At 38.5% G+C, this 26131-nt stretch overlaps 1 protein-coding gene across 5 annotated transcripts; it reads right to left on the minus strand.

Annotated features, from left to right (window-relative positions):
- Positions 1-2361: 2361 nt before the first annotated feature.
- On the minus strand, positions 2362-26052 carry LOC121520614 (1-phosphatidylinositol 4,5-bisphosphate phosphodiesterase delta-1-like). Of its 5 annotated transcripts, none has more exons than XM_041804160.1 (15): positions 25951-26052; positions 22697-22885; positions 20297-20525; positions 19417-19546; positions 18629-18857; positions 14030-14231; positions 11321-11465; positions 10152-10304; positions 7305-7469; positions 5752-5911; positions 4409-4525; positions 4111-4289; positions 3879-4011; positions 3238-3387; positions 2362-3007 (listed from the first exon to the last, which is right to left on the minus strand). In XM_041804160.1, the coding sequence occupies exons 2-15, from the start codon at positions 22881-22883 to the stop codon at positions 2916-2918; spliced, it is 2271 nt and encodes a 756-aa protein (XP_041660094.1). In that variant the 5' UTR covers positions 22884-22885; positions 25951-26052; the 3' UTR covers positions 2362-2915. The 5 variants fall into 5 exon arrangements, with proteins under 5 accessions (XP_041660094.1, XP_041660093.1, XP_041660092.1 ...); XM_041804159.1 differs by having other exon boundaries at positions 25754-26048; XM_041804158.1 differs by lacking the exon at positions 25951-26052 and adding an exon at positions 23120-23311 and having other exon boundaries at positions 22727-22885.
- Between the last annotated feature and the right edge of the window lie 79 nt (positions 26053-26131).

Raw genomic sequence — 26131 nt, forward strand, 5'->3', positions numbered from 1 at the left:
TTTGCTTTCTGTATAACTTAAAGGTCCTATATTATGCAAAATACACTTTTTCAGTCTTTTTTTGTTTTTGCAAAACTATGTGCCCCTGGCCTGTCCAAAATCCCCCCAAGAATCAGAATAATTCACCCCCCCCAAGCCGTTCTCAGATTTTTCCCTCACGATGTGATGTGGGGAGTTAGCAGCGCCCCCAGGTTCGGTTGGCCCTCCCCACTTGGTAGAAAGTTGGAAGAAAGTTCTGCCCTCCTCTCCTGATGCTCTTCTTAGCTGCCAGAGAGCAATTTCAATGAAGCCACATCTATTTCCCTGAAAGGGGCGTGGTCAGGGGCGGAGTCAGACAGCTCAGCAACATTTAAAGCCACAGACACAGAAACAGCTCGTTCTGAGCAGGCCTTGTCTGTCATCAGACAGATCCATCTTGCAAAACTCCAATCTACAACGTTTGTGCCAGACCCAAAAATGTTTCTGATCATTCAGCATCATTTGAGGAGAACAAGGAGGTAGTCACGGTTGGATTTCGTTGAACTGGAAACTGATAGTAATGGCTGCCACAGTGTAGCATTTTTGCTTAAAAGTAGCTATAGTATAGCAGCAGTTTTATCAGAACTTGACCATATTGCTTATAAAGCGTAAAGTCTTATCAAAGTCAAGCTTCTCTGCTCATGAAATACAGCAGCACTTGCGTGCAAGCTCAGGTTAGTAGTGGAGCTGCACAGGCATACTACCTCATTTTATCTTGTTGCTCTGATTGGCTCTTAACAAATATGACAGGCAGAACATTCATCCAATCAGGTCAGGTATGGGAGCATACCAGCACTGTCAAACTTGGTCCAGTACTGCTCTGGCCTCCTGACAGCCTTCGTCTGGGCCTGTGCCAGGCCCATGCTCCAACTCTCCAGATATCCTTCCAGCTGCCTTATTGAGAAGTGGAATGATGCACGTAGTTTCCCCCTGCTCCTCGGCATCCAGTATGTGATGAGCTGGATCAGGCCCGGGAAAGTCCCTGCTATCCTGAGCACGTCAGCATTAGACACACAGTCTTACCAATGATACCCCGAAATGTGCTGAAGAGAAGTCGTCACAAAGGAGTCCGGTCAGCGACTCTGGAAATTAGTTAACGTTGAGGCAGATCGATGGATTACGCTGCCAAGGTAGAACTGATCTACAACTTCCATGCTCTCAGTGTTCACAGACACAGATTTGATGACTGCATCCTTCTTTGTTTTGGCCCAAGAGACGTGCATTTCCAATGCTTCAGCCTCCTCACTCAGCCATCGAAGAGCCCCCCCACAGACATCTACAGTCTTCACAAGGATCACAGCATCATCAGCAAAATACAGATCAGTGATCTGGACATCAACAAATGACACTTCACAGTTCTCTGCCCGTTACCCGTCCCATTATCCAGTCCATACAGGTACTGAAGAGCATAGGAGCTAAGACGCACCCCTGCCTCGACCCAGAATCAACTGGAAAGAAGTCAGAAGTGGAGCCGTCACACGTCACAGCCCTCTCTCTACCAGAATGTAGTGCAAACATCAGCTGGATCCTGGAGAGCCCTGGAATCCTCCAGAGGGCATCTCTACTAATCAAGTTAAACACTTTCAGGAAGTAAACATAAACAGAAACCCTCTACTGAATTCCTGAAAGCGCTCACCTAAAGTGAGTGCCAGGATGCGGTCTGCCATAGACCTCTTAGGTGTAAAGGTCCAACCCCCTTTATGAACTTTTTGAAAAGCCCTGCCCTTCCCAAATGCTTTTTATGGGAGATTGCTCAGATTAATGTGAAAATCTGGCATGTCGGGTAATTGTAAGACCAGATCTGCAAGGAGATAAGAGGTATCATTGTGTCCACAGGGGGCACCAAAACTGACAGTTCTTCCCTGGAGCTTTAAATGAGATACTGCATTAAGTACATGAGATATTGGATATTGTTACATTAGACAAAGGCTTCCATGCCACTCAGCTAACTATTTAACTGTGCACTCATGTACCGCCTCGTTGACTCCCCTCTGATTGTTGGACTGATGCTGTGTACTAAAGGCGTTTCCATCCAAAGGTCACCTGGTAATGACTCTCTGGAAAGACTGAAGCAGCTCAGCCCCAAACAGGTTTCTTTCTATCCTGTTTGCATAAAATAAAGTACTTGATATCCTTTTGTGTGCACTGTACACACTACTATTTGTTATAAGAAAGAACAGCTGCACTAATTCACTTGGCACTACTGAAAGACAAACTCTTCCTTAGTATGATGCAGATTTGAATCGACATTGAGGACAGAAACACTGCTGTACTGAACAGAAATAAATGCACTGGGACAACTGTTTAGTTTTTGAAATTTTTATCTTCATCTTGATTTACAAAAAGACAAAGAAGTTATCTCAATATTGTCACATAAAAAATAATCATATTTGCTGACTAAAATAACTATTGATGAAGACAAGGCACATTGTTTTTGTATTGGCGTCTGTTTCTAAAGATTCAGAAAAAAAAGTCATTTGGATATAAAGATTTAAATACACAAAACATTGACAGAAATGAGGGAGCCAGGCCTAAATCTCTAAGCCATTGCAAACTGAACAACACTAAAATAGTGTGTATGAAACAACTCATACAATGTGTTTGGAGCATTATAGCATGTGTTGTGTTTGCATGCTTTTACTCACTTAATACAAATAATTTTCAGTTGCAGATAGAACTCTTAAGCTCTGTCTAATGATGCTACTGTCCCGTCAGAGGAGAAAGATTTAGAGTAGCTGCTTAAACTACTGGAGAGAAGCCAATAAGTTAATCATACACTAATACTAGAAAAAAAGGGAAATATATACTAGAATATAAAATCCAGATAACCAGCTTAAAAATGGCTGTGTGGTGTGAAGAGGCATCCTGCAGACAGAATTATGCCAATCTGTGACGTCTCACTCTGCGTCCAGGACCATAATGTGTACAAAGAGTCCCGCTGAGGGGAGCAGGTCTCCATTCTTGTTGAAGAGAGGAACGTGTCTGTATCCTGTGAGAGAGCACAAAGTGGCAGCAGTCAGCGATCAGAAAAAAAAAAACCCAGAGGAAATGAAGAGCTCTTTGTGCAAATTAAGAGAGAGTTCTCTATGTAAGAAAAGAAAAGAGATAGCTCCCATCTCTGGTTATTAAAACAAAGAACAGTCAGTGATTCATATCATTGGGGTAGATAAAACATCCTGATAGACTCTTCAAGTATCCAGAAAGAGCTGCAGAACGTACCCATTTTTAGGCTGTTGAATGGGAGCGTGTACTGTGCGATAAACTCATTATCAGACGTGGAGTCATGGTCTTCAACAGCGAAGCGCACCAGAGCCAGATCCGGCACATAAACATCAAACTGGAAGTTTTCGTTCCATGCAGGGTTAAAGCCTTAAACAGGAGAGGAGACATGTGCCATCAGTAACTGGAAATAACACATGAAATGCTCTTCAGCATCATCCAGGAGTTACTGGGATGGTGTCCAAAGTCACTCACTCATTCATCACTTCCTACTCCCCCATGATGGTAATTCCTTGTAGAGCAATAAATAGACTAGGGATGGGCAACTCTAGTCATTAAAAAATCAAACCTAAATACAGATATATTTCACTTTACGGGGTCTTTAAGGAGAAATACTCATGATGAGCAGAAGAAGAAGAAGTTTTTAGGTGAATAAAAAGCTCTCTGCTTGAAGAAGAACCATACATCATATGCTATCGCTGTGTTGCATTCTGGTTTTCTGAGGTTGCTCAATGAGGCAAATTTTACAATGGCTAAGCTTTACATTTAAGTTATATTGCACACTTCTGTACAAATATCAAATGCCGTTACTACTAAGCCCAGTGAAAAACTCTACAATGACAAATAAAGGTGACATCTACCATTGTTTTCCACAGCACTTGTCTCTTTCTCAGCATTATCAGCTGGCACTCCAAACACCTGCACTTTAACCAGCGGGTCCACGATGGATGACTTCTTCTTGTTCACTTTGGGAAGCTGCTGAGCTGATACCATCTAAAGACAAGCAGGGGGAGCAACATATCAGGCATTAGAGGGTCTTTAAGGCCTACACAGAGAGACTTTCCACAAGAAACTAACACAGCTCACACTAACCATGATGTGTAGCGTCTTGTGTTTCAGCCATTCCCCTCGAGTCAGGGTGATGGGGTCGAACTCTGTGTTTACATCCCTCATGTAGGCCGGTTTCAGGATGTAGCCGCTCTTTCCATTTATGAGGAATCTGCCCTGATTCACATCCATGTCACTGCAGGTGGTCTGGAAGTTAAGGGCCACTGAAAAGGAGGGAATGAATTGTAAGCTTTATTTAAAGACCCATAATTTTTGGTATATTTTCAGACCAGGTAATACATGTTAGATTTTTTATTTATCCTCCTCTGACAGTATAACTCACCAATCTGGCAGCCAGCGTTCCACAGAGGCACAGGGTTGTAGTTGGAGGAGTCGGTCCTCGAGCCAGCTGGATAGATTCGGCTTAGCTTCTCTACGTTATGTTTGATGTAGGCATTAGCTGGAAGAAAACACATCCACACATATGAACAGAGTGAGTTTTAGAGCTGAGAGACTGTGTCTGATTTACTAGTTGCATACAGAATGGTGCATACTAGGTACATTATATACAAGTCTCTGTTTGACAGGACCTCAGTAATTACAATGGTGCCATGCCTTATCTGGTTTGATATTCTTAAAAAGGAAATGATTTTTTCAGTCAGAGAAAGAATAGGTAAATGTCAAGTTAAAACATCATAAATGCTATTTTGCAGTTTTGTTAATACTTTTCATTTGATGATATAAACCACTCAGAAAATATTTACAATGCTTATATTTGGTATCATTTTATTCAGCACAACCTCAACTGTATAAAGATAAATAAACTAATTTTGAACTTAAACATACTGTATTACATATTGGACCACCAAAAACAGAAATAAAAAATAAAAAAAGAAATTCATAAAATTGGTAAAATTACTCTTATCAAGCTTAAAATTAATTTTTTTTTTTACAAAGAATACGTATGTATCTAAAGTTTCTTTTTTTGTCCACTAAACAAAGCCTGATTAAGGTAATTTTTGCACTTGATTGCACAGAAAACATTTCTTTTGCATTCGAAAACTGTGAGGGATTCCCAAGCAGTGCAAATTAAACTTACAAAAATGTCTAAGTGAGCCAAAATCAAACTAAATGCAGAAAAAAAAAATTTAAACAGGTGTTTTTAACTGCCCCATTGTACAGTATTTTATGAACACCTTTACAAAGAAAATTAAATTAAACAGAATGCATTTTTACCAAATGAATTATAAGTAGATAGTAAAAAAATATAAGGAGATTTTTACCCTTTCATTAAAATAAAAAAATGCCAAAGTTGTGGAGAAATTACCAGCGCCAGTCTTGTACATTATAGAACACTGTACGCCACATGTATTATTGATTTTTTTTTTAAAATCAAATTCAAATGATCATATTCCCTGTTCTTACTGACCTATTGACATCTAACAAGAGTGGCCTTGTTTATATGACAAAAATAGCACATGCTAACATCAAACCAGCATGGTCATGGACTTTTAAGGTTTAAAATTGAAAATACTTTAACTTGTAGCCAAGGATCAAGTTTACATCATGACTGTGTCCTGATAAGCTCTTTTATGATTGCAGTAATCTTATTAGGGTATTTTGGGACGCACCAGTTCTTTTCAGAAAAAATAGAAGACTAAAAATCTAGCTTGGACCTTTCCTCACCTGAATCCTCCGCCAGATTCATAGCCTTCCCCTCCTTGAAAGACGACATCTCATAGAAACTCAGGTTTTTCTTTGCATCTTCAAAGCCATTGAAGTGGACGCTCTTACAGTAGATTACCATATCGGAGAGTGATTTGGCCAGTTTCAGCTTCTTCTTTTTCTAAATGTGAAACAAAACATTAGATATAAAGCCCAGTTCAGAACAAACTTTTTCTACACTGAGATCATTTTAGAATGTTGCTGCCGGTTGCAGCTCATATCGAGCTGTCTGATGATCCTGTGATCAGCTTGCAGACAGCTGGTTTTAGAACATTGCAAGCATATATTATAAAATGTACAATGGAAATCTCATGTCAGTAGGCTATAAACACCAACCAATATTTGTTCAAAGCAGATCAGTCACTTTCATACTGTGAATTTTGGAAATGATTATATCTGTCTGTTTTTTAACTGTTCATACAAATACTTCAGCCAGTAAAACCTTCTGTCTCCTCAATCAGCTGTGCACATAAGTAGGGCGTGCATTGCAATATGAGCTAATACTTTAGAAATGGAAGAGTATAGGAGCTAAATTTGTCAATGAAAAAACTAAGCATTCTCAGCAGATGTCTTTTAACAAGACTGAGCTAGCAAATCATTTTTGTGTTTATATGTGTCATGAAATTACGCTGCCAACCTATGATGATGCTGACAACAGAGATTTAGTGATGAATCACTCTCATGGTCCCGCAAAACAGTGTTAATTTCATCGACTAGAGCTATGACTAAAACAGTTCGTCAACAGCCTTTTTCCATGACAATAACTAGACTAAAATTAACAAAAATTGATCTGTGATGACTAAAACTGACAAAAACTAAGTTTAGTTTTCATCAAGATGACTAAAACTAGACTAAAATGTAACGTAGTTTTTCGTCAGACATTCAAAATCCGTGATATTTCTGCACTGTGGGTAAAACTATGCAGCTGCAGTGATTCTGCCTCTCAGCTGTAGAAAGCAGGGACCCCAGGTTTGGCAGGGTGCAGAGAACACACTACCATGATTTGGTACCGGAGTCAGGCAAGAGAATAAATGCTTGGACTAAAAGTAAATACTAAAATATGAGGGCTTTTATGGACTAAAACTTGACTAAAATATTTTGAGTTTTCGTCAACCAAAACTAGACTAAAACTAAAACGGATAGATATGACTAGAATGTAACTAAAACTAAAATGCATTTCATTTAAAGTCTAAAACTAAGACTAAAATTAAAAATAGCTGCCAAAATTAAACTGCCGTAAAAGATATACATGTTATATATTATGACTATAAAAAAACGTGAAAAACAGTGACTGTGCAGTACTGTCCTTCTGGCAGAGACAGATTTACTGCCAGTAACTAAAATAACTTTGCTTCGTCTCCTCTAGTTGCAGCAGTGTGAACTGTTCAGCACTCAGAAAGTTGCAGAATGGCCTGTCGCATTTGGTCCGAAATGGGCTTTAGAACAAGCACAAGGTCTAGTCACGCAAAAATGTCCCAAATACACAGAATTATTTATCTTTTTGTAATCCTGACCTTGTGTTTCTCCTCCTCCTCCTCCTCCTCCTTCTCCTTCTCGTCATCATTCGACTCCTCCTCCTCTGTGACATCTGTGTCGTCGGCCGCTGCTGCCTCAGGAGCGAACGTAGCCTCGAGTTTGTTTAGCCTCTTCCCCTTGATCAGGAACTTACCCCTCAGCTCCTGGAGGTATGGGAATACACACATAAACCAACAGTGAAGCTATGTAAGCGGCTGCTATCTCAATCATTCAGTCATGAAAGAACAAGTGAAACATACAGTGGAGATCAAAATTAGAGATTACCTATAATTTTCCAAATTTCAAAGTTACTGCTTGTATATTTTTTCATAAGGCAGGTTTTTGCATATTTCAAAATTTAAGAATATTCTCAAGCATAATATTAAAACCCTTAATGAGAAATTTTCAGAACAGCTCTCAAAATTAGAGAACACTTTCAGATACCACCCAGTCCTCTGCGTTAATCTGGCACCTGGTGACTATTTACTTAATTGTTGAACACACCCCTATTTATCTGGCTGCTCTCCTACTCACTTTGCAAGATGGCAGGCCGCTTTAAAGTGACTCAAACCCTGCAACAGGTGAAGGCCAAATAATGACTCTCTCAGATATTGCAAGGGAGGTTGGGCGTCCTTAGTCTGTGATTTCAAGAGTATTGAAAATACAACAACACAAATTCATTTAAGCCCCCCAAAAAGGCTGGTCATCCACATAAAACAAGTGCACAGGAGGACAGGATTATGGGAAGACCTTCAACGGGTAATTGGTTCAGCACTGCAGCTGGAATTGCTCTCCAGTTCAGTGCTGAACAGGGCAAGGATCTTTTCTTGGCACACAGTATCTTGCAGTTGAAGACAATTTGGACTGAAAGCTGAAGGAGAAGCTGCAGAAGGAGAAAAAAGACTAGACTTGCCTTTTCTGAGGAGCATGTTGTGTGGACGGAGGAGAACTGGTGCAGAGTGCACTTCACTTTACTTAGCTAGGCAATTCTCTACTGTTGTCCCCAGTAGTAGATTGAGTCTCAGCCAGACTATTCTCCACTGCTGCCCCCAATGGTTGAATGAGTTTCCCAACTATAGTTAGCTCGCACTGTCCTGCTCTGCTTCTGGGATTTCTTTGCCCAGCTCTTTGGGAATGATCCAGCACTTGGTACTTGGTAAATAGTTGTTGTGAAGTCTAATGAATGGCGATTAGTGATCCCACATTTTCCTTGATTCATTGTTGCTGTCTAATAACAAAAAAAAAACAAAAAAACAAAAAACAAAAAACAAAAAACAAACAAAACAAAACAAAAACAAAAAAAACAAACAAACAAAAAAAAACTCCATAAACAACGTATATTTTAGGTACTCTGCCTTAAACTCTACATGACAGCACTTGCGTCCAATTGGACCTGAAGCACTTGATGGCACTTACTGATGTTGTTTCTTCTTGTCTAGATCATTGCTTGTGTTGTTCTTGCTCTCAAATGTACGTCGCTTTGGAGAAAAGCGTCTGCTAAATGACATTGTAACATTGTAACATTGTAACACTTCAGTTTATTTAAGTCTAATGGGAAACATTATGTTCAGCATCGAACTGGAGAATGTCTGTACCCAAAGTGTGTAAAGCAGTCGGGTAATTTTGAAGATGGATGTGTCATGGTTTGGGGGATGTTTTCTGCAGCAGGAGTTGGGCCTCTTGCAAAGCTACATGGCAGGGTGAATGCAAATGTTTATGTGGACCTCCTTTGGCAACATGCACTTCCTTCGCTGCAACTCTATCCCAATCAGCCAGCAGTTTTCGTTAGAGGTGGGAACTTAGGTACCTCACGATTTGATTCGATTTGATTACGATTCATAGGGTTAAAATTCAATTCTTAATCGATTATTGATACTTTTAAAAATGTATTTATGTTTTTACATTTCTGTTGTTCTCACTGTGTCCAACATAAAAATATTGCATCTGTGTGTTTCTTTTAAAAGGCAATAAATTAAATCCACTATCCTCTAATGGGAGATGTGTGAAAACTGGAAATTTACAGTTGAACCAAAGGCAGCAGCAGACTGTCCTTGTAACATATCTGAAATGACAAACATAAAAATGTCCTTTTTCAAAGATGAACAACTGAAAACTGTATGTCAGAGTTCCACCTTGTTGTTTTGGCTATTCCACAGTATTAAATAATTGATTATGAGACATTTATGAATTTATTCAGAATCTTCCACCTACAAATCACGATGCATCTAAGAATCAATTTTTTTCTCCCACCTCTAGTTTTCATGCAAGAGAGTGCCCCGTCACACTGCAAAATAGGTTAAGCAGTTCCTTGAGCTAAGAATATTGAAACAATGAAATGGCCAGCCCAGAGTCCAGATCTAAACCCTGTAGAGTATCTATGGAAAATCCATGGCGATGAAGTAATAACTAAGAAATCCACTACAGTTACTGAACTGTGGAAGAGACTGCAGGAAGAATGGACCAAGATCAAACCAGAGCAGTGTGAGGAACTAGTGATGTCCTGTGGGCGCAGATGTGCTGAAGTCATTCAAGGCAAGAGCTTCTACACATCCTATTAATTATTTAATCCTATAACTCTAGAAAACATTGTTTAAATTTTCTCTTCTGACACTGTGGTTGCTGTTTTCTCAATTTTTTCTCACCTTTTTTAACACAAAATAAAGGTTTCTGTTGAAGTGCCTTGGTTATCTAAAAAAAAAAAAACTAGTACAGCAGTAGTACAGCCACAGCTGATATTGTATCAAATTCTAAACAATGAAGAATAACAATATTCCAGAACAAATCAAGTACTAATAAGTCGTTCTCTAATTTTGATCTCCATTGTGCCTATGAGGAGTGGTACAAACCTCAGGGGATGGAAAATCTGCAGGCATGCCCTCACCCAGGGGGGAGGTGACGAGTGCACTGCCCAGGATGGAGCTCATGTGCTGGGCCATGACTTCCTGCTGCTCCACACTGCAGTGGTTCTCCAAAGACAGGATCACCGGGTAATCCGATGTCTGGGAGAAAAATGAAGAAAAAACAGACAACATAAGCATCACTGGACACCAGGGGCGTAGCTAGGGATTTTGGGAGAATATTACACAGGGCCCCCCTTAACCGGTTAGCCAAGAAACAAATGTTGCATAATTTTTACACATACCAAAGCATTTTTATGTATTTTGAACCATAATTTATTAACAATATTTCTACTATGGTTAAACTGAACTTACTTCCATTATCTGGCAGCGTGGGACTAAACCATTTGGACATTTTTAGCAGAGGCCCCCCCAGTATTTTATTTTACCCTAGTTGATACAAATTTCAGTCTGTGGACCAATTCATTCCGGCTTTTGATTCAACAATGACAACAGCTACAAAGAAAAAATAACTGAAAACACTCTTTTCATTGCAGGCTTCTCAAGGGCCTCTCCCTACTGTGGGACCGGGCACTCAGTACCCTTTTTCCCCCCTGTGCTACGCCCATGCTGGAGACTACTTTGAAAACTGTGAAAATTTGGTGACTTAAACTGTGACTTAAAATATTACCTTTTGTCCATGAGAAAGACCAAGACTCACTTAAAAAAGATAAAAACCCTAATAAAGGTAGGTTTAGTTTTTGTGAGGGAGACTAAAACTGGACTATAATGTAATAGAGTTTTTGTTAGACACTCAAAGTCCATTAGTTTTGCCCAATGTGGGTAAATATGTCGAAACACAATGTATCTGTAGATCTGCCTCTCCGCTGTAAAAAGCAGGAATCCCAGGTTTTGAAGGGTGCATAGAACACACAAGACAAAGACAATGAATGTTTTGACTAAAAACTAAAGACCTTCTAAGCACTAAAACTAGACTAAATATTGTTTTAGTTTTTCAGACTAAAACCATCACTATAAAGAATAGAAATTACTCAAGTGAGACCAAACTAATGAACGTTTTATGCTTGAGACAAAGACTAGAATGAAAAAGTGCTGTCAAAATCAACATGATTTGAAAATTTAATAGTCTCAAATCCAAACTCTGCCACTTAAATCACCTTGAAAGCGTACTCCTTGATGGCTTTGATGACATCTTTAAAGAGGATTCGGGAGGTCAGGGTGTAGCCATGGTAAATCTCTGGCTCATAGTCTGATCCGTCCCAGCAGTCCAGCTCCACACAGCGACAGCCCTTCAGCAGAGCCCTGACAGAGACACAGTTAGCTATAGAGGCTAAAGACAGTTGATGTAAAGCCCTACAATATTTGTCAAATTTGCATTAATATTTACTGCTGTGCTCACTCATTAGCTAACCCCAAATTCAATCAATGACTTGCTCTGGGACTGTCAAAAAATAAATAAATAAATCAGGGTCAGGGTGAAAAACTAAGTTGCTTGTGTTCACACAAGCAGCTCACTCTAAAAAAAAAGAACACTGGTGGATATTTTCAGGAGTTTCAGGAGCACTCAGGGTTACTTCAAAATTTCAGCAGGTTCTGCACACAAGGAGGGGTTTGAGCTGAACCTGTGCTGGCTTATTTGAAGATCCTAGGATTAGGACTACTTCAGTGTTCATAGTTAATAAAGTTTAAGGTCGTTTCAACTCTAAACAGACATGATAACTGAATCTGGATTTAACAGGAAGCTTTTATGACTACCCCAGGCGTTCAAAGTGCAAGTATAAAAACATTCTTAATTTCTAAGCTACTTTCGTGTCCCGAGAGTAGTGAAGTATTCAGGCAAAAAAGTTTTAAAAAACACAGAGAAACAGCAGCAGGTAGAATTTAAAAAGCCTCTGTCTAAAGCCGGGATGAGTTTTTAGCCCGTTTCCACAAAGCGGTCCAGTTTGGTTCAGTCCAGTTTTGTCTCGGTCTGGCTCATTAAACTCTGATCTTGCCCATGTTTTCTCAGCTGATGTCTGTCCAGTCTTGCTTTTTGTGACGGGATATCCATCGTAGCATATCAATGCTACGATGCAACATGAATGTCATATGACATTAAGTTTGATGTGTGCAAGCTGAATGAGGACAACTCCCACTAAATGCCTCAGACTTGCAGGCTACGTAAACGCCAGTATGTAGTTGAGCAACAACAAACCTGTTGTAATTGTAACATTCATACGCTTAGAAAAACATCTAAGGTCAAGATTTTCCTCCTTGTTGGCATCCAACAAACTTCTGCTTTTTGGTATCGTCTCCATTCGAGCGCTTTTTTTTTCATTTGTTGACTTCAGTGTCGCATTTATCGTTATGTCATTTCTTACTACATTCCTATTGGTTGTATGTCCAGGTATGTTGTTTCAGCAGTCACATTGTGAGATGGTCATCCTAAATTTCTGGCACTGTGAGAATTCTATCCCAGGCTATCCTTGGTTGCTAGTAGGGCTGGGCAATGAATCGAAAATTAGATTTAATCGCAATATGGCCTGCTGCAATTTTCAAATCTCATAAGGTGCAATATTTCTTTGACCTGAAATTTGTGTCAAAATACCAGTTTTAAAAAGAAAAATTGCAGCAGAGATGTTATGAATTAAATACCATGCAATCATTCAGTTAACATTTTTTAGAATAGTCTAAAAAAATCCTACCTTCCTAATTTTTGTGCTCTTTTCTTATTAAACATAAGAATAACAAAAACCCTTCAATGCAATAATTCATATCCAATTTGCAATACGAGTCAAAATCATCAGAATTAGGCACTTTTAAAGAATTGTTCAGCCTTTGTTTAGGAATAAAAGAAAGTTGGGGAATAATCGCATATCAAATCGCAATTGCAGTAGTGGGAGAAAAAAATCGTAATTAGATTATTTTCCAAAATTGTTCAGCCGTAGTTGCAAGACCATGAAAATGTCCATCAGCCCAAAATGGCACAGTGTATACCAGGCTTTAGTTAAATTGAATCACTATTAAAAGCATGTCAACAACAAAATTAAAATTTTTATATGTTAAAGAGGCTCAGCTAGCCTCTTAGCCCAGTGCAAGACTGCTATAGATACTTGTCTCCCTTCATCTGGCTAGATGATGCTAGAATGTCTGCAGGATTGAGTAAGTTATGATACTGATTGCCTCCAAACCACGTAAATCTGTTAAACTGTGGAAAAAAACACTTTTTGCCAAGTGTAGAGAATACTCAAGGTATGTAGGAAATTTCAGAAGATAATTGCAGCGTACAGATCTATTTAGAGCTGTAAAGCACCAACTTTCTCCGTTCTCATTCATTCCTAATTCTAATGCTGTCCCCCACTTCCTGCCCCCCAACGAACACTCAGGATCACACGACTGCAAACAACCTATAGCTCCACTTCTTTTCTCTTTTTTTTCCATTTTGTTAGGGGACTAAATTCTCCTATGACTTCTCATTCACAAATTTGTTGAGTGGAAATATTTTCACTGAAGTTTCAGTGCTGTACCTATAAACAGACAAACATGGGCTCCATGTAGGCTCATTAAAAAGTCTGGTGTACTGCAGCAATTAAAAAAGAATTAAGTCAGAGCATGATCAAACATGATTCCAAGTTTAAAAATGATCCAAGTTGTGATGAATTTGTCTTAAGAATTCACAGAATAAGACATTTATCAACCAATAGCATTTCCAAACTAGAGGCATCCTACCATTGTCAGCCTCATCATTTAGGAAAGAAAGATAAGGAGACCAAAGATGGATAAAAATCTGCAGACTGCAGTGATTATATCAGTGTATTCTCATTGTCAGCAGCTGAATCAGAAGTTGAAGGACAGATTTTACCACGCTGTATGAAAGCTGATGTTACCTGACGTATGCCTCAGTGCTGCTGGGCCCTTTGAGCTGATCCTCCATCAGGTAGGTGTTGTGTGAGGAGGAGATGAAGTAGTGGCTGAGAGGCTGGCTCATGTCCTGGTACACCTCTTTGTGATCTGAATTGAGCACCATTGTGTCTGGATGGTGCAGATACATGAGGAAGCCATCTTTGGATAGCAGCTTGTTCTGCTTGGCTGCAAGGAAACAATGAGAGACAGAGCGTCAGTGAGCGGGAAGACGTTATTTACTCAGTGAGGTCTATCTGCTGTCTGTTAAGGAAGATCTCATCTCTCTCTGCTTCTTTTATCTCAGCATCCAAAAACAGATTCTTACTAAAAAGACAGAGAGCAAACTGTTGTTTTTTGCACCTCCAGCAAAATTTTAGCTCTTCCTCAGCTGTGAAACAGGTATGCAAAACACTTTACTAACACATTACTTATTACTGAACACCAACAACACTGAAAAGACTTTCATTATACCATGGGACAGGCACTAATCTTTAGGTTAATACCTATATACCATCAAAGACAGTGCATCCTCCATCATTATGAGGGCTGTGCAATCATTCTTTTTCTCACCGTACAAGCATTTGCAATGAAAAAACTGCAAAAGTCTGAATTTAAGTTGTCATGTTTTGATAAGCCATGCTTTACTAAACAAGTGTACATGTTACCCACAACATATGTGCATATTTCTCAAAGGTAAAAACAACAACAAAACAATCTAAGGCTGCCTTTCCCAAACTTTAGCATGCTGTGGCCCAATCTGAGAATATAAAATAAATCTTAAAAAAAAAACAAACATTAATGAGCTGCTGCCATTTATTTTGTTTTAATCAGGCATCTGAAAAGTCACTTCATTTTTTTTAAATGCCCAGCAGACTCTTCCTAAGTTTCTGATAAATTCTCTAAATCGAGAAGCGAGCACCATAATGTCACCAGTTAATCCATCACCAGTTGAACCATGAACCCAGCTGTAGACAAAATAAATGATGAAAAGGTGACATGAGTTAAAACTTCCAACTGTGTTTTGTTACATTGTTAGACTTAAAAACATGTTATGTATTTTGTGATCATTTAAATATGATTCTGTCTTTTTTTTTAGTTTATATGATTTTTAGTAGTTTTAAAGGACCTTTCACAGCCTACCTTCATTTATCACAGCTAGAGCTGGGCAATTAATCAAAAAATAATCGAAACTGACATTTAGAGCCTATAAGCGACATAAACCGGCTGTGTCAATTATTTCAATTTTTCCCTTGTAATTCTCTCTCTACTAATGTACCACCCCCTTAAAAACAAACTACTGGCTGTGTAGTTACGTCATAGGTAGCCAGGTGTTGCAAGGCATGTAGCCTGCTGGAAACCCAGGAGAAGAAGTACTAGTCATGTTACACCATCCCATCCAGTCTGCTAAAACTCAAATACAGAGCCAACTGTGCAACATGAGCAGCAAAGTTATTTTTTACTTTTCATACAACAATATAAAGAATATTTTGTTAACAAGAAATACAAGTTGTTGACCTTCTACTTTTCTTGGAAAATTTGACTTTTTACAAAAAAGATTTTCAGAACAAACACAGTAGGAGGTTTGGGGTGGATTAATCATTCATTAATCATACTCGAGGTCAAAAGTTCAATTAATAATGATTTTGATTTTTACCATAATCACCCAGCCCTAATTACACCACTTACTGTTTTACTTAAGTTTGTTGTACATCACATATTATTCTCATTTCATGCGTAAGGATGTCAGATTTTTTTTTGACACCGTTATGCCCTTCAATACAATGTGCTTTAAAATGACACTAGCCTAAAATTTCCCTTTTAAAAATAATCAGTGGGATTACAAAGTACTGCAGCTTTAAAGAAAATACACGTCTTAAATCATTTTAACTAGGGCAGTCAAAAGATAACTTTTTCAATTTAAATTACACTCAGAATTTCTGTAGTTAATAGTGATTAATCACACCCTTTCACACACAATTCCACTTTTTTGCATTTCAAACTGTTTTGTGTCATTTTGGTTATTTCACTGTCTCAAACAAAGGGTAACTGACTTCCTGTTTTTAGAGGTAGATCAAAGATTACCTCTGAAATAAACTTCACAAAAAAAGGAACTTGTTATGAATTGAGTGGGAGTAAGGGAACAGAAATAAAGGTAATTTTTTTATGACATAAGATGCCAGTAACATTTGACTTGTCCACTGTGCTGTCTGTGACTTTTTCAAAGTAAAAATGAGACATGAAGGAGGAGAGGGGGACTTATTTTACATCACTGTGGCTGCAGGGAGACGCTGACACACCTTAACCAAAATGTGTTGAAAGAGACAATAACGCTCATGATAGATCAGGGTTTTTTTTAAATTGATCCTGATTAATCAAGATTAACTCAATTAACTTTGACAGCCTTATTTCTAACCTGAAGTTGCTGCAAACCAAAGTAAGAGCAGTGATAGTCCACTGACATTTACAGGCTAGAAAACACTGATGTCTCTCAAGTCCTTTGGTTTTCACCTCAGAACCTTTCATATGAATACATTCATTCTTTATCAGCTTAAGAGTCTTTTAGAGGATTTCATATGTAAACCTTACAAAAGAGACACACTACATCACTAGAGTTCTACATTTTGCGAAAGATTTAGGAATAAATTCACGTCAGCCACCATTGTGTGCAACTGCACTCTGGGTAACCAAGTTTTATTGAAGATGAAGATAAGGAACCAGACACTGTAATGTTGTTGAAGGTAAGTGCAATCAGAAGGGTGTGTGAAGTAAAACAATGCAACCATATGACATCACTACCCAGACAGCATTGCACAACAATGGCAGCCTAAATGCATAATCATTTCTTTTCTGGATGTAGAAATCTAGTGTTTTTCTTCATACAGCATACATATAAAAGGCACTAATGTTAATCTGATGAAGACTATCTGTCTAGATATGCAGAGCTCCCTTTAAAGATACAAAACTTACATTGATGTCTCTTACTATCAGATGAGATGAAGTTACACTGTCTAAGATACATAAATACATTTTCAACACTTTAATACTAATGCTTGCTAATGTATGTGTAATTTAGACAGTGCACAGTAGTTCCTTGTACTTTTTTAAGGTCACATATTTTACCTTTTTAAGACAGTTTATATTGGTCTCAGAGGTCCCTGAAACACTTACACATTATAGGATTTTTTCTACCCCTGTTTCAGCCCTGCTCAGAACGAGCTGTGTCTGTGGCTTTAACTGTTACTGAGCTATCTGACTCTGCCCCTGTCAGGAAACGGATGTAGCTAAATGGATGTGGCTCTCCTGATCTTGCTCTCAGCCCCCAGCTGAGAGCAAGATCAGGAGAGGAGGGCAGAGCTTTCTTCCAAGCAGGGAGGGCAAACCTAACGTGGGGCGATGCTAACTCCCCACGTGACATCATGAAGGGAAAACCTGAGAACAGCATCAGAGGCAGCAGACAGAGTCGCCCATTATCTATAGACCTTGGGAAGCATGCTGTCACTGTCCAGAAGTACCCCCCCCCCTTCATTTAACACTTGTTTGTTTATTTTTCCTGTGCTTTGGAGAAGCATGTGTGGCAGCTCATATGATGGCTACATTATGGATCAGTGAAGTGGCAGAGGTGGTTTTAACCCAGTTTAAGGTTATCAAATTTCTGATGCCTCCTTTTTTTCCTGAATAGTATGTATTATGAAAAGACAGAATTTGTTATCAAATAATCATTAGCATCACAAAGTACCAAAGACACTACAGATCTTTATAAGTATTAACAAAAAGCTGCCATGAGCAGAGAAAGAGAGAGCACTGTTTCAGTCAAATGAATATCTTAACATGGTCTACTTACTAGTATGTGTGTATTTTAGAGAATTGTCATGATATCAGTATTTCAAACTTAGAAATGATACTTGTAAAAACAGAATATCAACACCTGTTTGATATCACAGCACAAAAATTAGAAGTTCTTGGCACCCGAATAGGGTTACATCTTTTTCTGAATTACTAAAGAATGCTAGCAAACTCTTGCACACAGTCTCAATTGCACAAATATTTTGGCTCAGTACTGAAATATTGTCAGTGTAATTACCTATTCTCTTCTGTCAGCTATCAGGTTGCTGAATGCTGACAGCTGTAAAAAGCCTTTTCATAAGACTTGGTAGACCGTGTAACTGAATTGCCCTCTGGGAAAAACAAAGTCATCTGAATTTGTATCTGAATCTGAACTGGTTATCAAATGCGGGGTGCCTTGTGTCGTTGCACTACTAAGACAGGTATTAATATTGTTTATTTTTCTTGCACTGTATCAAAGTCTAAAATCTTACAATCATGAAAACCTAAATCTGGACTGAGCTCAGGTAACTGCACTGTGACTCAAAACTTTATCATCTTTCTGGACTGAGTCAGTGTCTAAAAAATTGGCCATTTTTGAAGTAACAATATCTAAATTCTTCAGTGACAAGACAGTCATTACATAATAAAACTAAAAAACCCAAAATGCAGAAGTGATTAAGAATGAATAGTGCATAAAATAACTTAAAGGACCTAGAGAATTACAGACATTGAACATTATTTTGGTTTAAGATACAGACCGTTTTCATCAGGTTCGAACTTCTCGATGATGGCGTGTGCATCAGCCAGCGTTGCTTTCTCTCTCTGCTCCTTCATCAGGAAATCCACCAGGTTGTCAGGACCCATGGAACCTTTGGTTTTAGCATACTCTCCATAGATCACATCGATCTCCTCCCGATGGGTCAGCAGGTCATAAAAATGCTCAATCTCTTCTCCAGACAGGTAGCCAGATTTAGACTTGTCACATTGCTGTTAGGGGGAAATCAAGTTTAAGAACTGTTTTGTATCCTTTCAACCAAGGCTTTTAATCAACAAGCTTTTTTAAAAACACATGACAGAATTTAATATACAGAACCTGTGAAAGGTATTCAACCCCTTGGATGTTTTACTCTTAATGTAAAAGTGAAAACAGATTTCAACAATAATGTAAATGAAACAAAAATACATAGTGTGAAATAAGTGGCTGCATAAATATTCATCCCAATTAAAGTGATTAAGTGCCTAATTCAACAGATATCCAACCAATTGGTGCTAGTAGCCCCACAGTCAGCGAAATTAGAATCGCCTACTTTTTACAGGCGCTGAAATTCACTAAACTTTTCCAGCTAAAGTTTTCCTTTAAGCCACTTAAAACAAATTCATCTAGAATTCAAAATGGGAAAACACACAACCATACACTCATAACTCTATAATTTACATCTATTCATGAGCCTCACAGTAACAATTGTGTCTTTTTACAACTCATGAATGTATTCACACATGACTTTAACCTTAAGAAATGATTAGAAAGCTCTGAGAGCATCATCACCTGGAAAAGCTCCTCTGCATATTCATCATCCACATCGATGTTGATCAATCGTAGGAAGTTTTTGAGCTCAGACTCACTCAGCTTGTCATCTTTGTCCTTGTCTGCTTTCCTCAGGCAGCTATAGATCCAACTGGAAGGTTTTGGATGTAAGGAGCAGATGTGAATATGTATTTTGTGTGGATAAGTGTGGGCATTAATTGGGTTTAACAGTTTGTATTTAGATATAGAAGGTATGGAAATACGATGTCACATGATCTAAAGACATACAAGTACAGATGAGAAGCAAAGTCATTGACATGCATCAGTGTGTAAGTGGTTACAAAGCCATTTCTAAGGCTTTAGGACTCCAGCAAACCACAATAAGAGCCACTAGCCACAAATGAAGAAACTAGGAACACTGGTGAACCTTCCAAGGATTGAAGGACCTACCAAAATTACACATCAACGACTCATCCATGAGGTCAAAAAGAACTCAGAGAAACATCTAAAGACCTGCAGGCCTCACTTGACTCAGCTAAGCTCAGTGTTCATGATTCAACAATAAGGAAGAGGCATAAATGGTATCCATGGGAAAGAGTTCCAAGGCCAAAACCACTGCTGACCAAAAAGAAGACAAAGGCTTGTCAAAAACATTGAAGTGTGACAAATATGCAAAAGAAAAAAAAAAAAAATCAGGAAAGGGGCAAAAACTTTTTCAAAAGTTCAATAATTACCATATTACTATATAACAAAACATAATATCAACATATGACATGTATTCTATATTGTTTCTAATGCTTTCCTGCACCGCTAATCTTTCATTCTTGTACATTTTAATCAGTTACATCTCCTGACCCTGTCGGCTCCTCAGTATAACGCTCCTCTGTCATGTTAAGGATACTGCTCCGTCTTCTGCTGCCGGGTCAGGTTGCTGATGCTCTTTAACATTTTCTCCAGACTGTTCACCCACTGCTTGGCCTCCTCCTCCGAGCTGGCGATCAGGTCTAGAGTCTTGCGTCGGCCCTTAAACATGATGGAGAAGCAGCGGCCCTCCACTTGTTCCTCTGTGTTCTTCCTCAGGCCCTCCGACTGACGGCCCAACCGCACCGCCGAGATGTCATCGAGTGAAACTGAAGGCAGGAGGGGAGTTTAAATGTTACTTTATACTTCTATAATCTGTCAATTCATTTGATAGAGTTGTGTGGGACATGAAGTTTGTGCTGCAGAAACATTGCAGTTCTGAGGTAATTTTGGTACTTTCATGTGTCACTGGCATGCCTGCTTTGTAAACACAAGCCTGCTGTTTACAGTTTGCGAAAGTCACATTAGAAGTTTTAGGGCAATGAAACAGCAGTGTTTCAAACATCTGCATTTTTACTGAAATTAGTCGTTGCTAATGTGTTAAAATTAGGGAAGACTGACCTTTTTAAAACACTTTAAAACCTATTTAATTGCCATTTCCTTTAACTGGCACTTCTACTGTTATTTTTTTGCACAGCTTATGCTCATATCTATGGCCATTCCTCCTTTATTTTACGTATTTTGTTCTTCGGTTTATTCATGTTTAGACTTTTTGGTGCCTGACTTGTTTGTGCTTACAATTATGTCTTGTTTTCCTGCAATCAGTATACGTGAGTGGAGTAAACTGGGTTGAAAACAAATTAAAGACCTTTTTAATAAAAGCATGAAAATAAAGTAATTTATTCAAGTAGGAACATGGTACAAGATCCCTAATACAGACTTCTTCAAATATTTACAAAGATGAAATGCCGTCCTTGGACTTATCAAAACAAATGTGTTAATATTTATCTGGAGTTGAAAATGTCTTTCTGTCCTTGGCAGTAATCAAGGTAAATAGCAGAATTTTATGAAACATTATCCAAAGGCAGTCATTTCTCATTTTTTTCAGTAGTCAAGAGTCGGAAAAAGGATTTGGGGATGGAATCTGATGAAAACACTTGATAACACATTTTTAAAAATACATATTATCCATTTACAAGTGAAAAAAATAGAGAAGCAAGCTTTAAATTCTTACTTCATCTCTATGTTACTACATTAGGAATGCATAAAATATCCAGAAATATTTCCCCAAACTGTCCTACAAGTAAAACTAAAGAGGGAACATTTACGCATCTTTTTGGCATTGTGGTTTGTTGAGGAGTTCAATTTATTATTTCACAAAATCAATATCAATATTTCTTTTATTCAAAACCCTGTGTTTATTTGCTAAATATTAAACCAGTTTTTCAAATAGATAAGCAAAAATGTTGACTGTCAACTACTATGACATATTTGCAAAGATTTTTTTTTCTTAACATGGAAAAATGAATTTTCCCTGACCTTTAAGATATTTCTAGATCAAATTTCAGAATCCCTTGGAGAGATTGACTTCAGAAAAACATAACCAAGGCCACATTTTTAAGACCTCTGGCTCCATTTAGTAATATGCTTGGACAACCTCCCGAGAGACGTTTTATAATCAATGTGGTGAAGTGAAGAAATAAATCTCCCTGTTTTTGTATCTGCTGTTTTGTTTTGTGCAGGTTTTTGTATGCACAAATATATTTCCACAAGCCTGAATTTATTTTTTGTTTCTTTTTTAAGTATTTTGTAATATTATTCTTTTTTTTAATGATTGTTTATGTATTTAGAAAGAGGTTGGGAATATGTGGGTGGGAGTTGGTGTATGCTTTTTTGTATGCTGGCTGATGTACATATGGTGAAAATAATAAAATATATGAAAAATAACAAAATAAAAGATGTCTTGTTTTAGTTTGAATCACCTGGACTTGTTTTAAGTTACACGTTTAGTTTTATAGCCTTCTAAACTACTTATCACATACAAATGTCTCTGTAAAAATGTAATACAGTGTTAGAACTGTTAGTGTCTTTAAGGGCTGAAAATTCTTAAATAAGGTGACTAAAATAAAGACATAATTCTGCCTCAGTTATCAGACAGTGACTGAATGAAGAGTTAATTTAAAACCTCTCCTCCTGTCCCTATAAAAAAAATCACTATCAGATAAACACACCCATAAAGCAGATCGCTGCTGTCAGGAAGAACCCAGGTGTGTGTGATAATTAACAAGGTCAGACAGAAATATTACTTTATGGCTATGATTCACTTTTATAATCCATGGATTTAAACCCACCTAGAGATTAAGATATTAAAGACATTTTTGTGGGAACACAAGTTGGATGTTAAGTCATAATTGTAAGTTGTGTAAAGAGGTGATATGAGATGTTTGTCCCCCACAACACCAGACAATTGTGTGTAGTTTTTCTAGAGAGTCTCACACACATGTAGGTGGGGTGCTGGGAAAGCACTCACAGGTATGCTTTCTCCTGAAGGTTTTCTTCGACTCGTGCCACATGGTTTTGCAGTCCTCCTGCAGTCTAAAATAGCGGGTCTTCTTCCAGTGCTGGGAGCGGACCTTCAGGAGGTCTCCTCCCTGCAGGAGGAACTGAAGATCCCGATCGCTCTCCATGCCTGGGAAACAGAAAAACAGGTTAAATATCTGCATCATCTCCTATTCACAGGATCCATTCTCACACTTTGACCCTGCTCTTTTTAGCATGCATCTCACCGGGAGTTAATGACAAAAATGCCCGACTTTATAAAGTTTCAACACAGGCGACAGTCACACCAACAACAAACACACTGACCCTGGTTAACCTCTTGGTAACATCTGTTTCAAATCACCATCGAAGCAGAGCAGCCTACCTAGGATATCCACATTCATTTGTACCACCTTCTGGCTTTGAGCATGGCGCCCTAATTCCTGAGATCTGCTGAGTTCTGGTTGTCTTTTTATGCAGTGCATGTTGCCCTGATGTGCCGACCCGCTACCACGGTGTCTACAGGGTCGGCTGTATGTTTGGTCAATGGTTCACGCCTCTGATTCACAGCCGTTAGGAACGACCACAGTACATGAGGGCGTGAACATCCCTGTCAAAGTTCACTTCTCCTCTGTCAGCTGACTGCCAAACACGTACCATATTTTTACGACCACAAATGTGTTCATGTCTCGGCAGGTGGTGGTGGAAACAGCTCCTACTGCCCTATTTGTGCTCATTTGCCCATTTCAGGAAACCGTTTGGCTTTGGAAACCGTTACCTCCCATTCACGGGGAGCTGGAATAGCGGTAAAAAATAATTTCTGAACACACAACATACAAAGGCTCAACTAAGTTAAAGACAAAAAATATCTAACGACCTCTTGAGTGAACAGACTTCACCTGTGATTTCACGCAGAAACATAACCAAAACTAAACGATGGCTGAAAGTCGAAAAAAAACCTTTGCTGACTTACTTAATGAGATTTTTTGGGCTAATTTGTAAATAGTACGCCATAAAGGTTCAAGGTTGTAACTTGTAGGCGTAGATACAGCGAGCCAGTTTACTTTAGAAAAATAAAACGCATAATTTTCATTGTTCATGATGTTTTATTCTTTACAATAAAGAGCTTGTGAATACACCCAAGTAGGAGGAACTGTCGAATTTGGGAAATCGGAGCATGTGAGGAGTACGTGAATGCAACTATGTTTTAAGATACTCCAACCACGGATTACCCTGATAGTTACCGAATAATTAATAAGTTAATATCTAGCTTAAAAACACGGTTGACGGACACCGACGTTAGCTTCGAGGAACGGAATGGCAGCATACTTTTAAAATGTGACTACAAGAGTTCACTGCTTTGCGACATATATGTTAAAAAATAATGATATTCTAATGGTTGTCTCCAGAGGTTTGTCCAATTCCTTCTACAGTCTATGCTCCAGAGGCGGAGACAGGAGAGTTCAGTATCAGAGGCTAATGGTAGCCAACGGGTAGTGATGGGAATTCCGCTCCTTTTTAGTGATGTGTGTCATTTGGCTCAGTTTAGCAACAAGAGCTCTTTTGGCTTCTGAACGGCCCTTCATTTAGTACCAGTTAGGCTTAATTTAACCTGTAAAATTTGGAATTAACTTGAAATAATTGATATTTATGCCAGCATTAATCCAATTATGCTTGATTTTTCAAAAATAATGAAAATATTGTGATTATATCTGACAACCTGCCCACACACACACACACACCCATACTCACACACTTAAAAACTCTCCATAATGTAACTGGCAAAAATACAAGAATTTCATGCATGGGCCTATAGTGGGTAAATGGTTGAATCTGAATCTGATGGAATAAAAAATGTCAAATTTCACTAGATTTCTTCAAATTGAAATTCTGACATTAGAGAATGCATGAATTTATGCTGCAATGACAGTAAGATTAAAAAAAATATGGTTTTAATGGAAGAATTTTTGCCTGGAAGATGTCCAGAGGGTATATCTGACACTACGTAAAAAATACTAATTCAATCAAATCTATTTTGTTGCCAATCTTTGACTCATCCAACACTCTTATCAGCACCAAAGCCCCACCTTTCTACTATTATATGGAAAATAATCTGCTTTTTGTGTTTTGTTTTGTTTGTTTCCACCATTCATTTTATGGAGAATAATTAACTTTTTGTGTTTTTTTTCTTTTTTTTTTTGTAGTAAAAAATAAAAGATGTCAAATAATCAAACTGGCATTTAAAGGGTTAAAATTCTGAGAATTATTGAATGTTTGGTGGTTTTGAGTAGGTCTGAAGTTGTTAAAGAGATTTATGAAAAAAGTAGAAAAAATATTGATGTACAGTGATTTAATGGCAGTTTTTTGTGCACGCACATTTTTGCTTGAAGGTGTCCAGAAGGTAGTGAATTTGAGGAAGGCACAAGGGTTAAGCTACTAATAAATGAAACGTTACATGATCCTGCATTAGTGTAGATTCCTGGAAATCTTGGCTCACCAGTTCCATCTAGTGGTGACTCCCCGGTATGGAAATTGCTGTGTTTTGTATAAACTCAACCTGGCATTTTAAAAGGCATTGCATGAGCTGGCAAACCTGTGTCTGAATAAATAAAACACTGGAAAACACGAGCAACAATAGTATAAGCCGCATGGGTACGTCTTTAATCTCTGCTTTTGTTGGGGCTGTTCGCTGTTTTGGCTTGCCAACTTTTGTTTCTGTGTACTGCCAGGTGAAACTAGATGGAAGCTAGGGACCACACCTTTTGGCAGAGTAATCCAAGAAATGTATTCAGGTGATCTTAATCAAACAAGGCCTACGTCTCGCTCCACACGATAAATATGCGCAGTTGTTGGAGGGTTGCAAAATGTAGGCTACACCGTGAGAAAAGTTAATCAAATGTCACTTTAATGTGAAACAATGCCTCTGATCTGATTTGATTGTGCAGCGGAAAAATCTGGATCAAAAAAGACCACAGTGACTGCAAACGCACTCGATGTTTAAATCAAAGAAGTATCTTACCAGGTTTCCTTTCGATGCCATTCGTTTCCATCCTTTCTAACTAGTTAACTTTCGTTTTCACGCAGTCAGATCTGCACTTTCGTTGTTTCAGTTGATGCACCGTTTCATCTGAAGCTGCTGGCACTTTCCATGTGCGCACTTACGCAAAGACTGGACTTGGAATCGCAGGAAACCGATTGTTTGAAAGGACTACACACCTCATAGGCGGTGACACAGGTGGGTTTCTCCTGGCGGTCTGAACTGTGTCAGCTCCCCTGCAGGCTCCAACACCGGTTTGACAAGCTTGCCATGCAAGCTGCACTGCTGATGTCACAGCAGGATAGGTTACACCTTAACACAGGCTCGTGCTATCAAATGTGGGGCTGGTCAACACACTGA

This window comes from Cheilinus undulatus, linkage group 13, assembly GCF_018320785.1.
Source record: "Cheilinus undulatus linkage group 13, ASM1832078v1, whole genome shotgun sequence".
In the NCBI taxonomy this organism is placed as follows: Eukaryota; Metazoa; Chordata; class Actinopteri; order Labriformes; family Labridae; genus Cheilinus; species Cheilinus undulatus.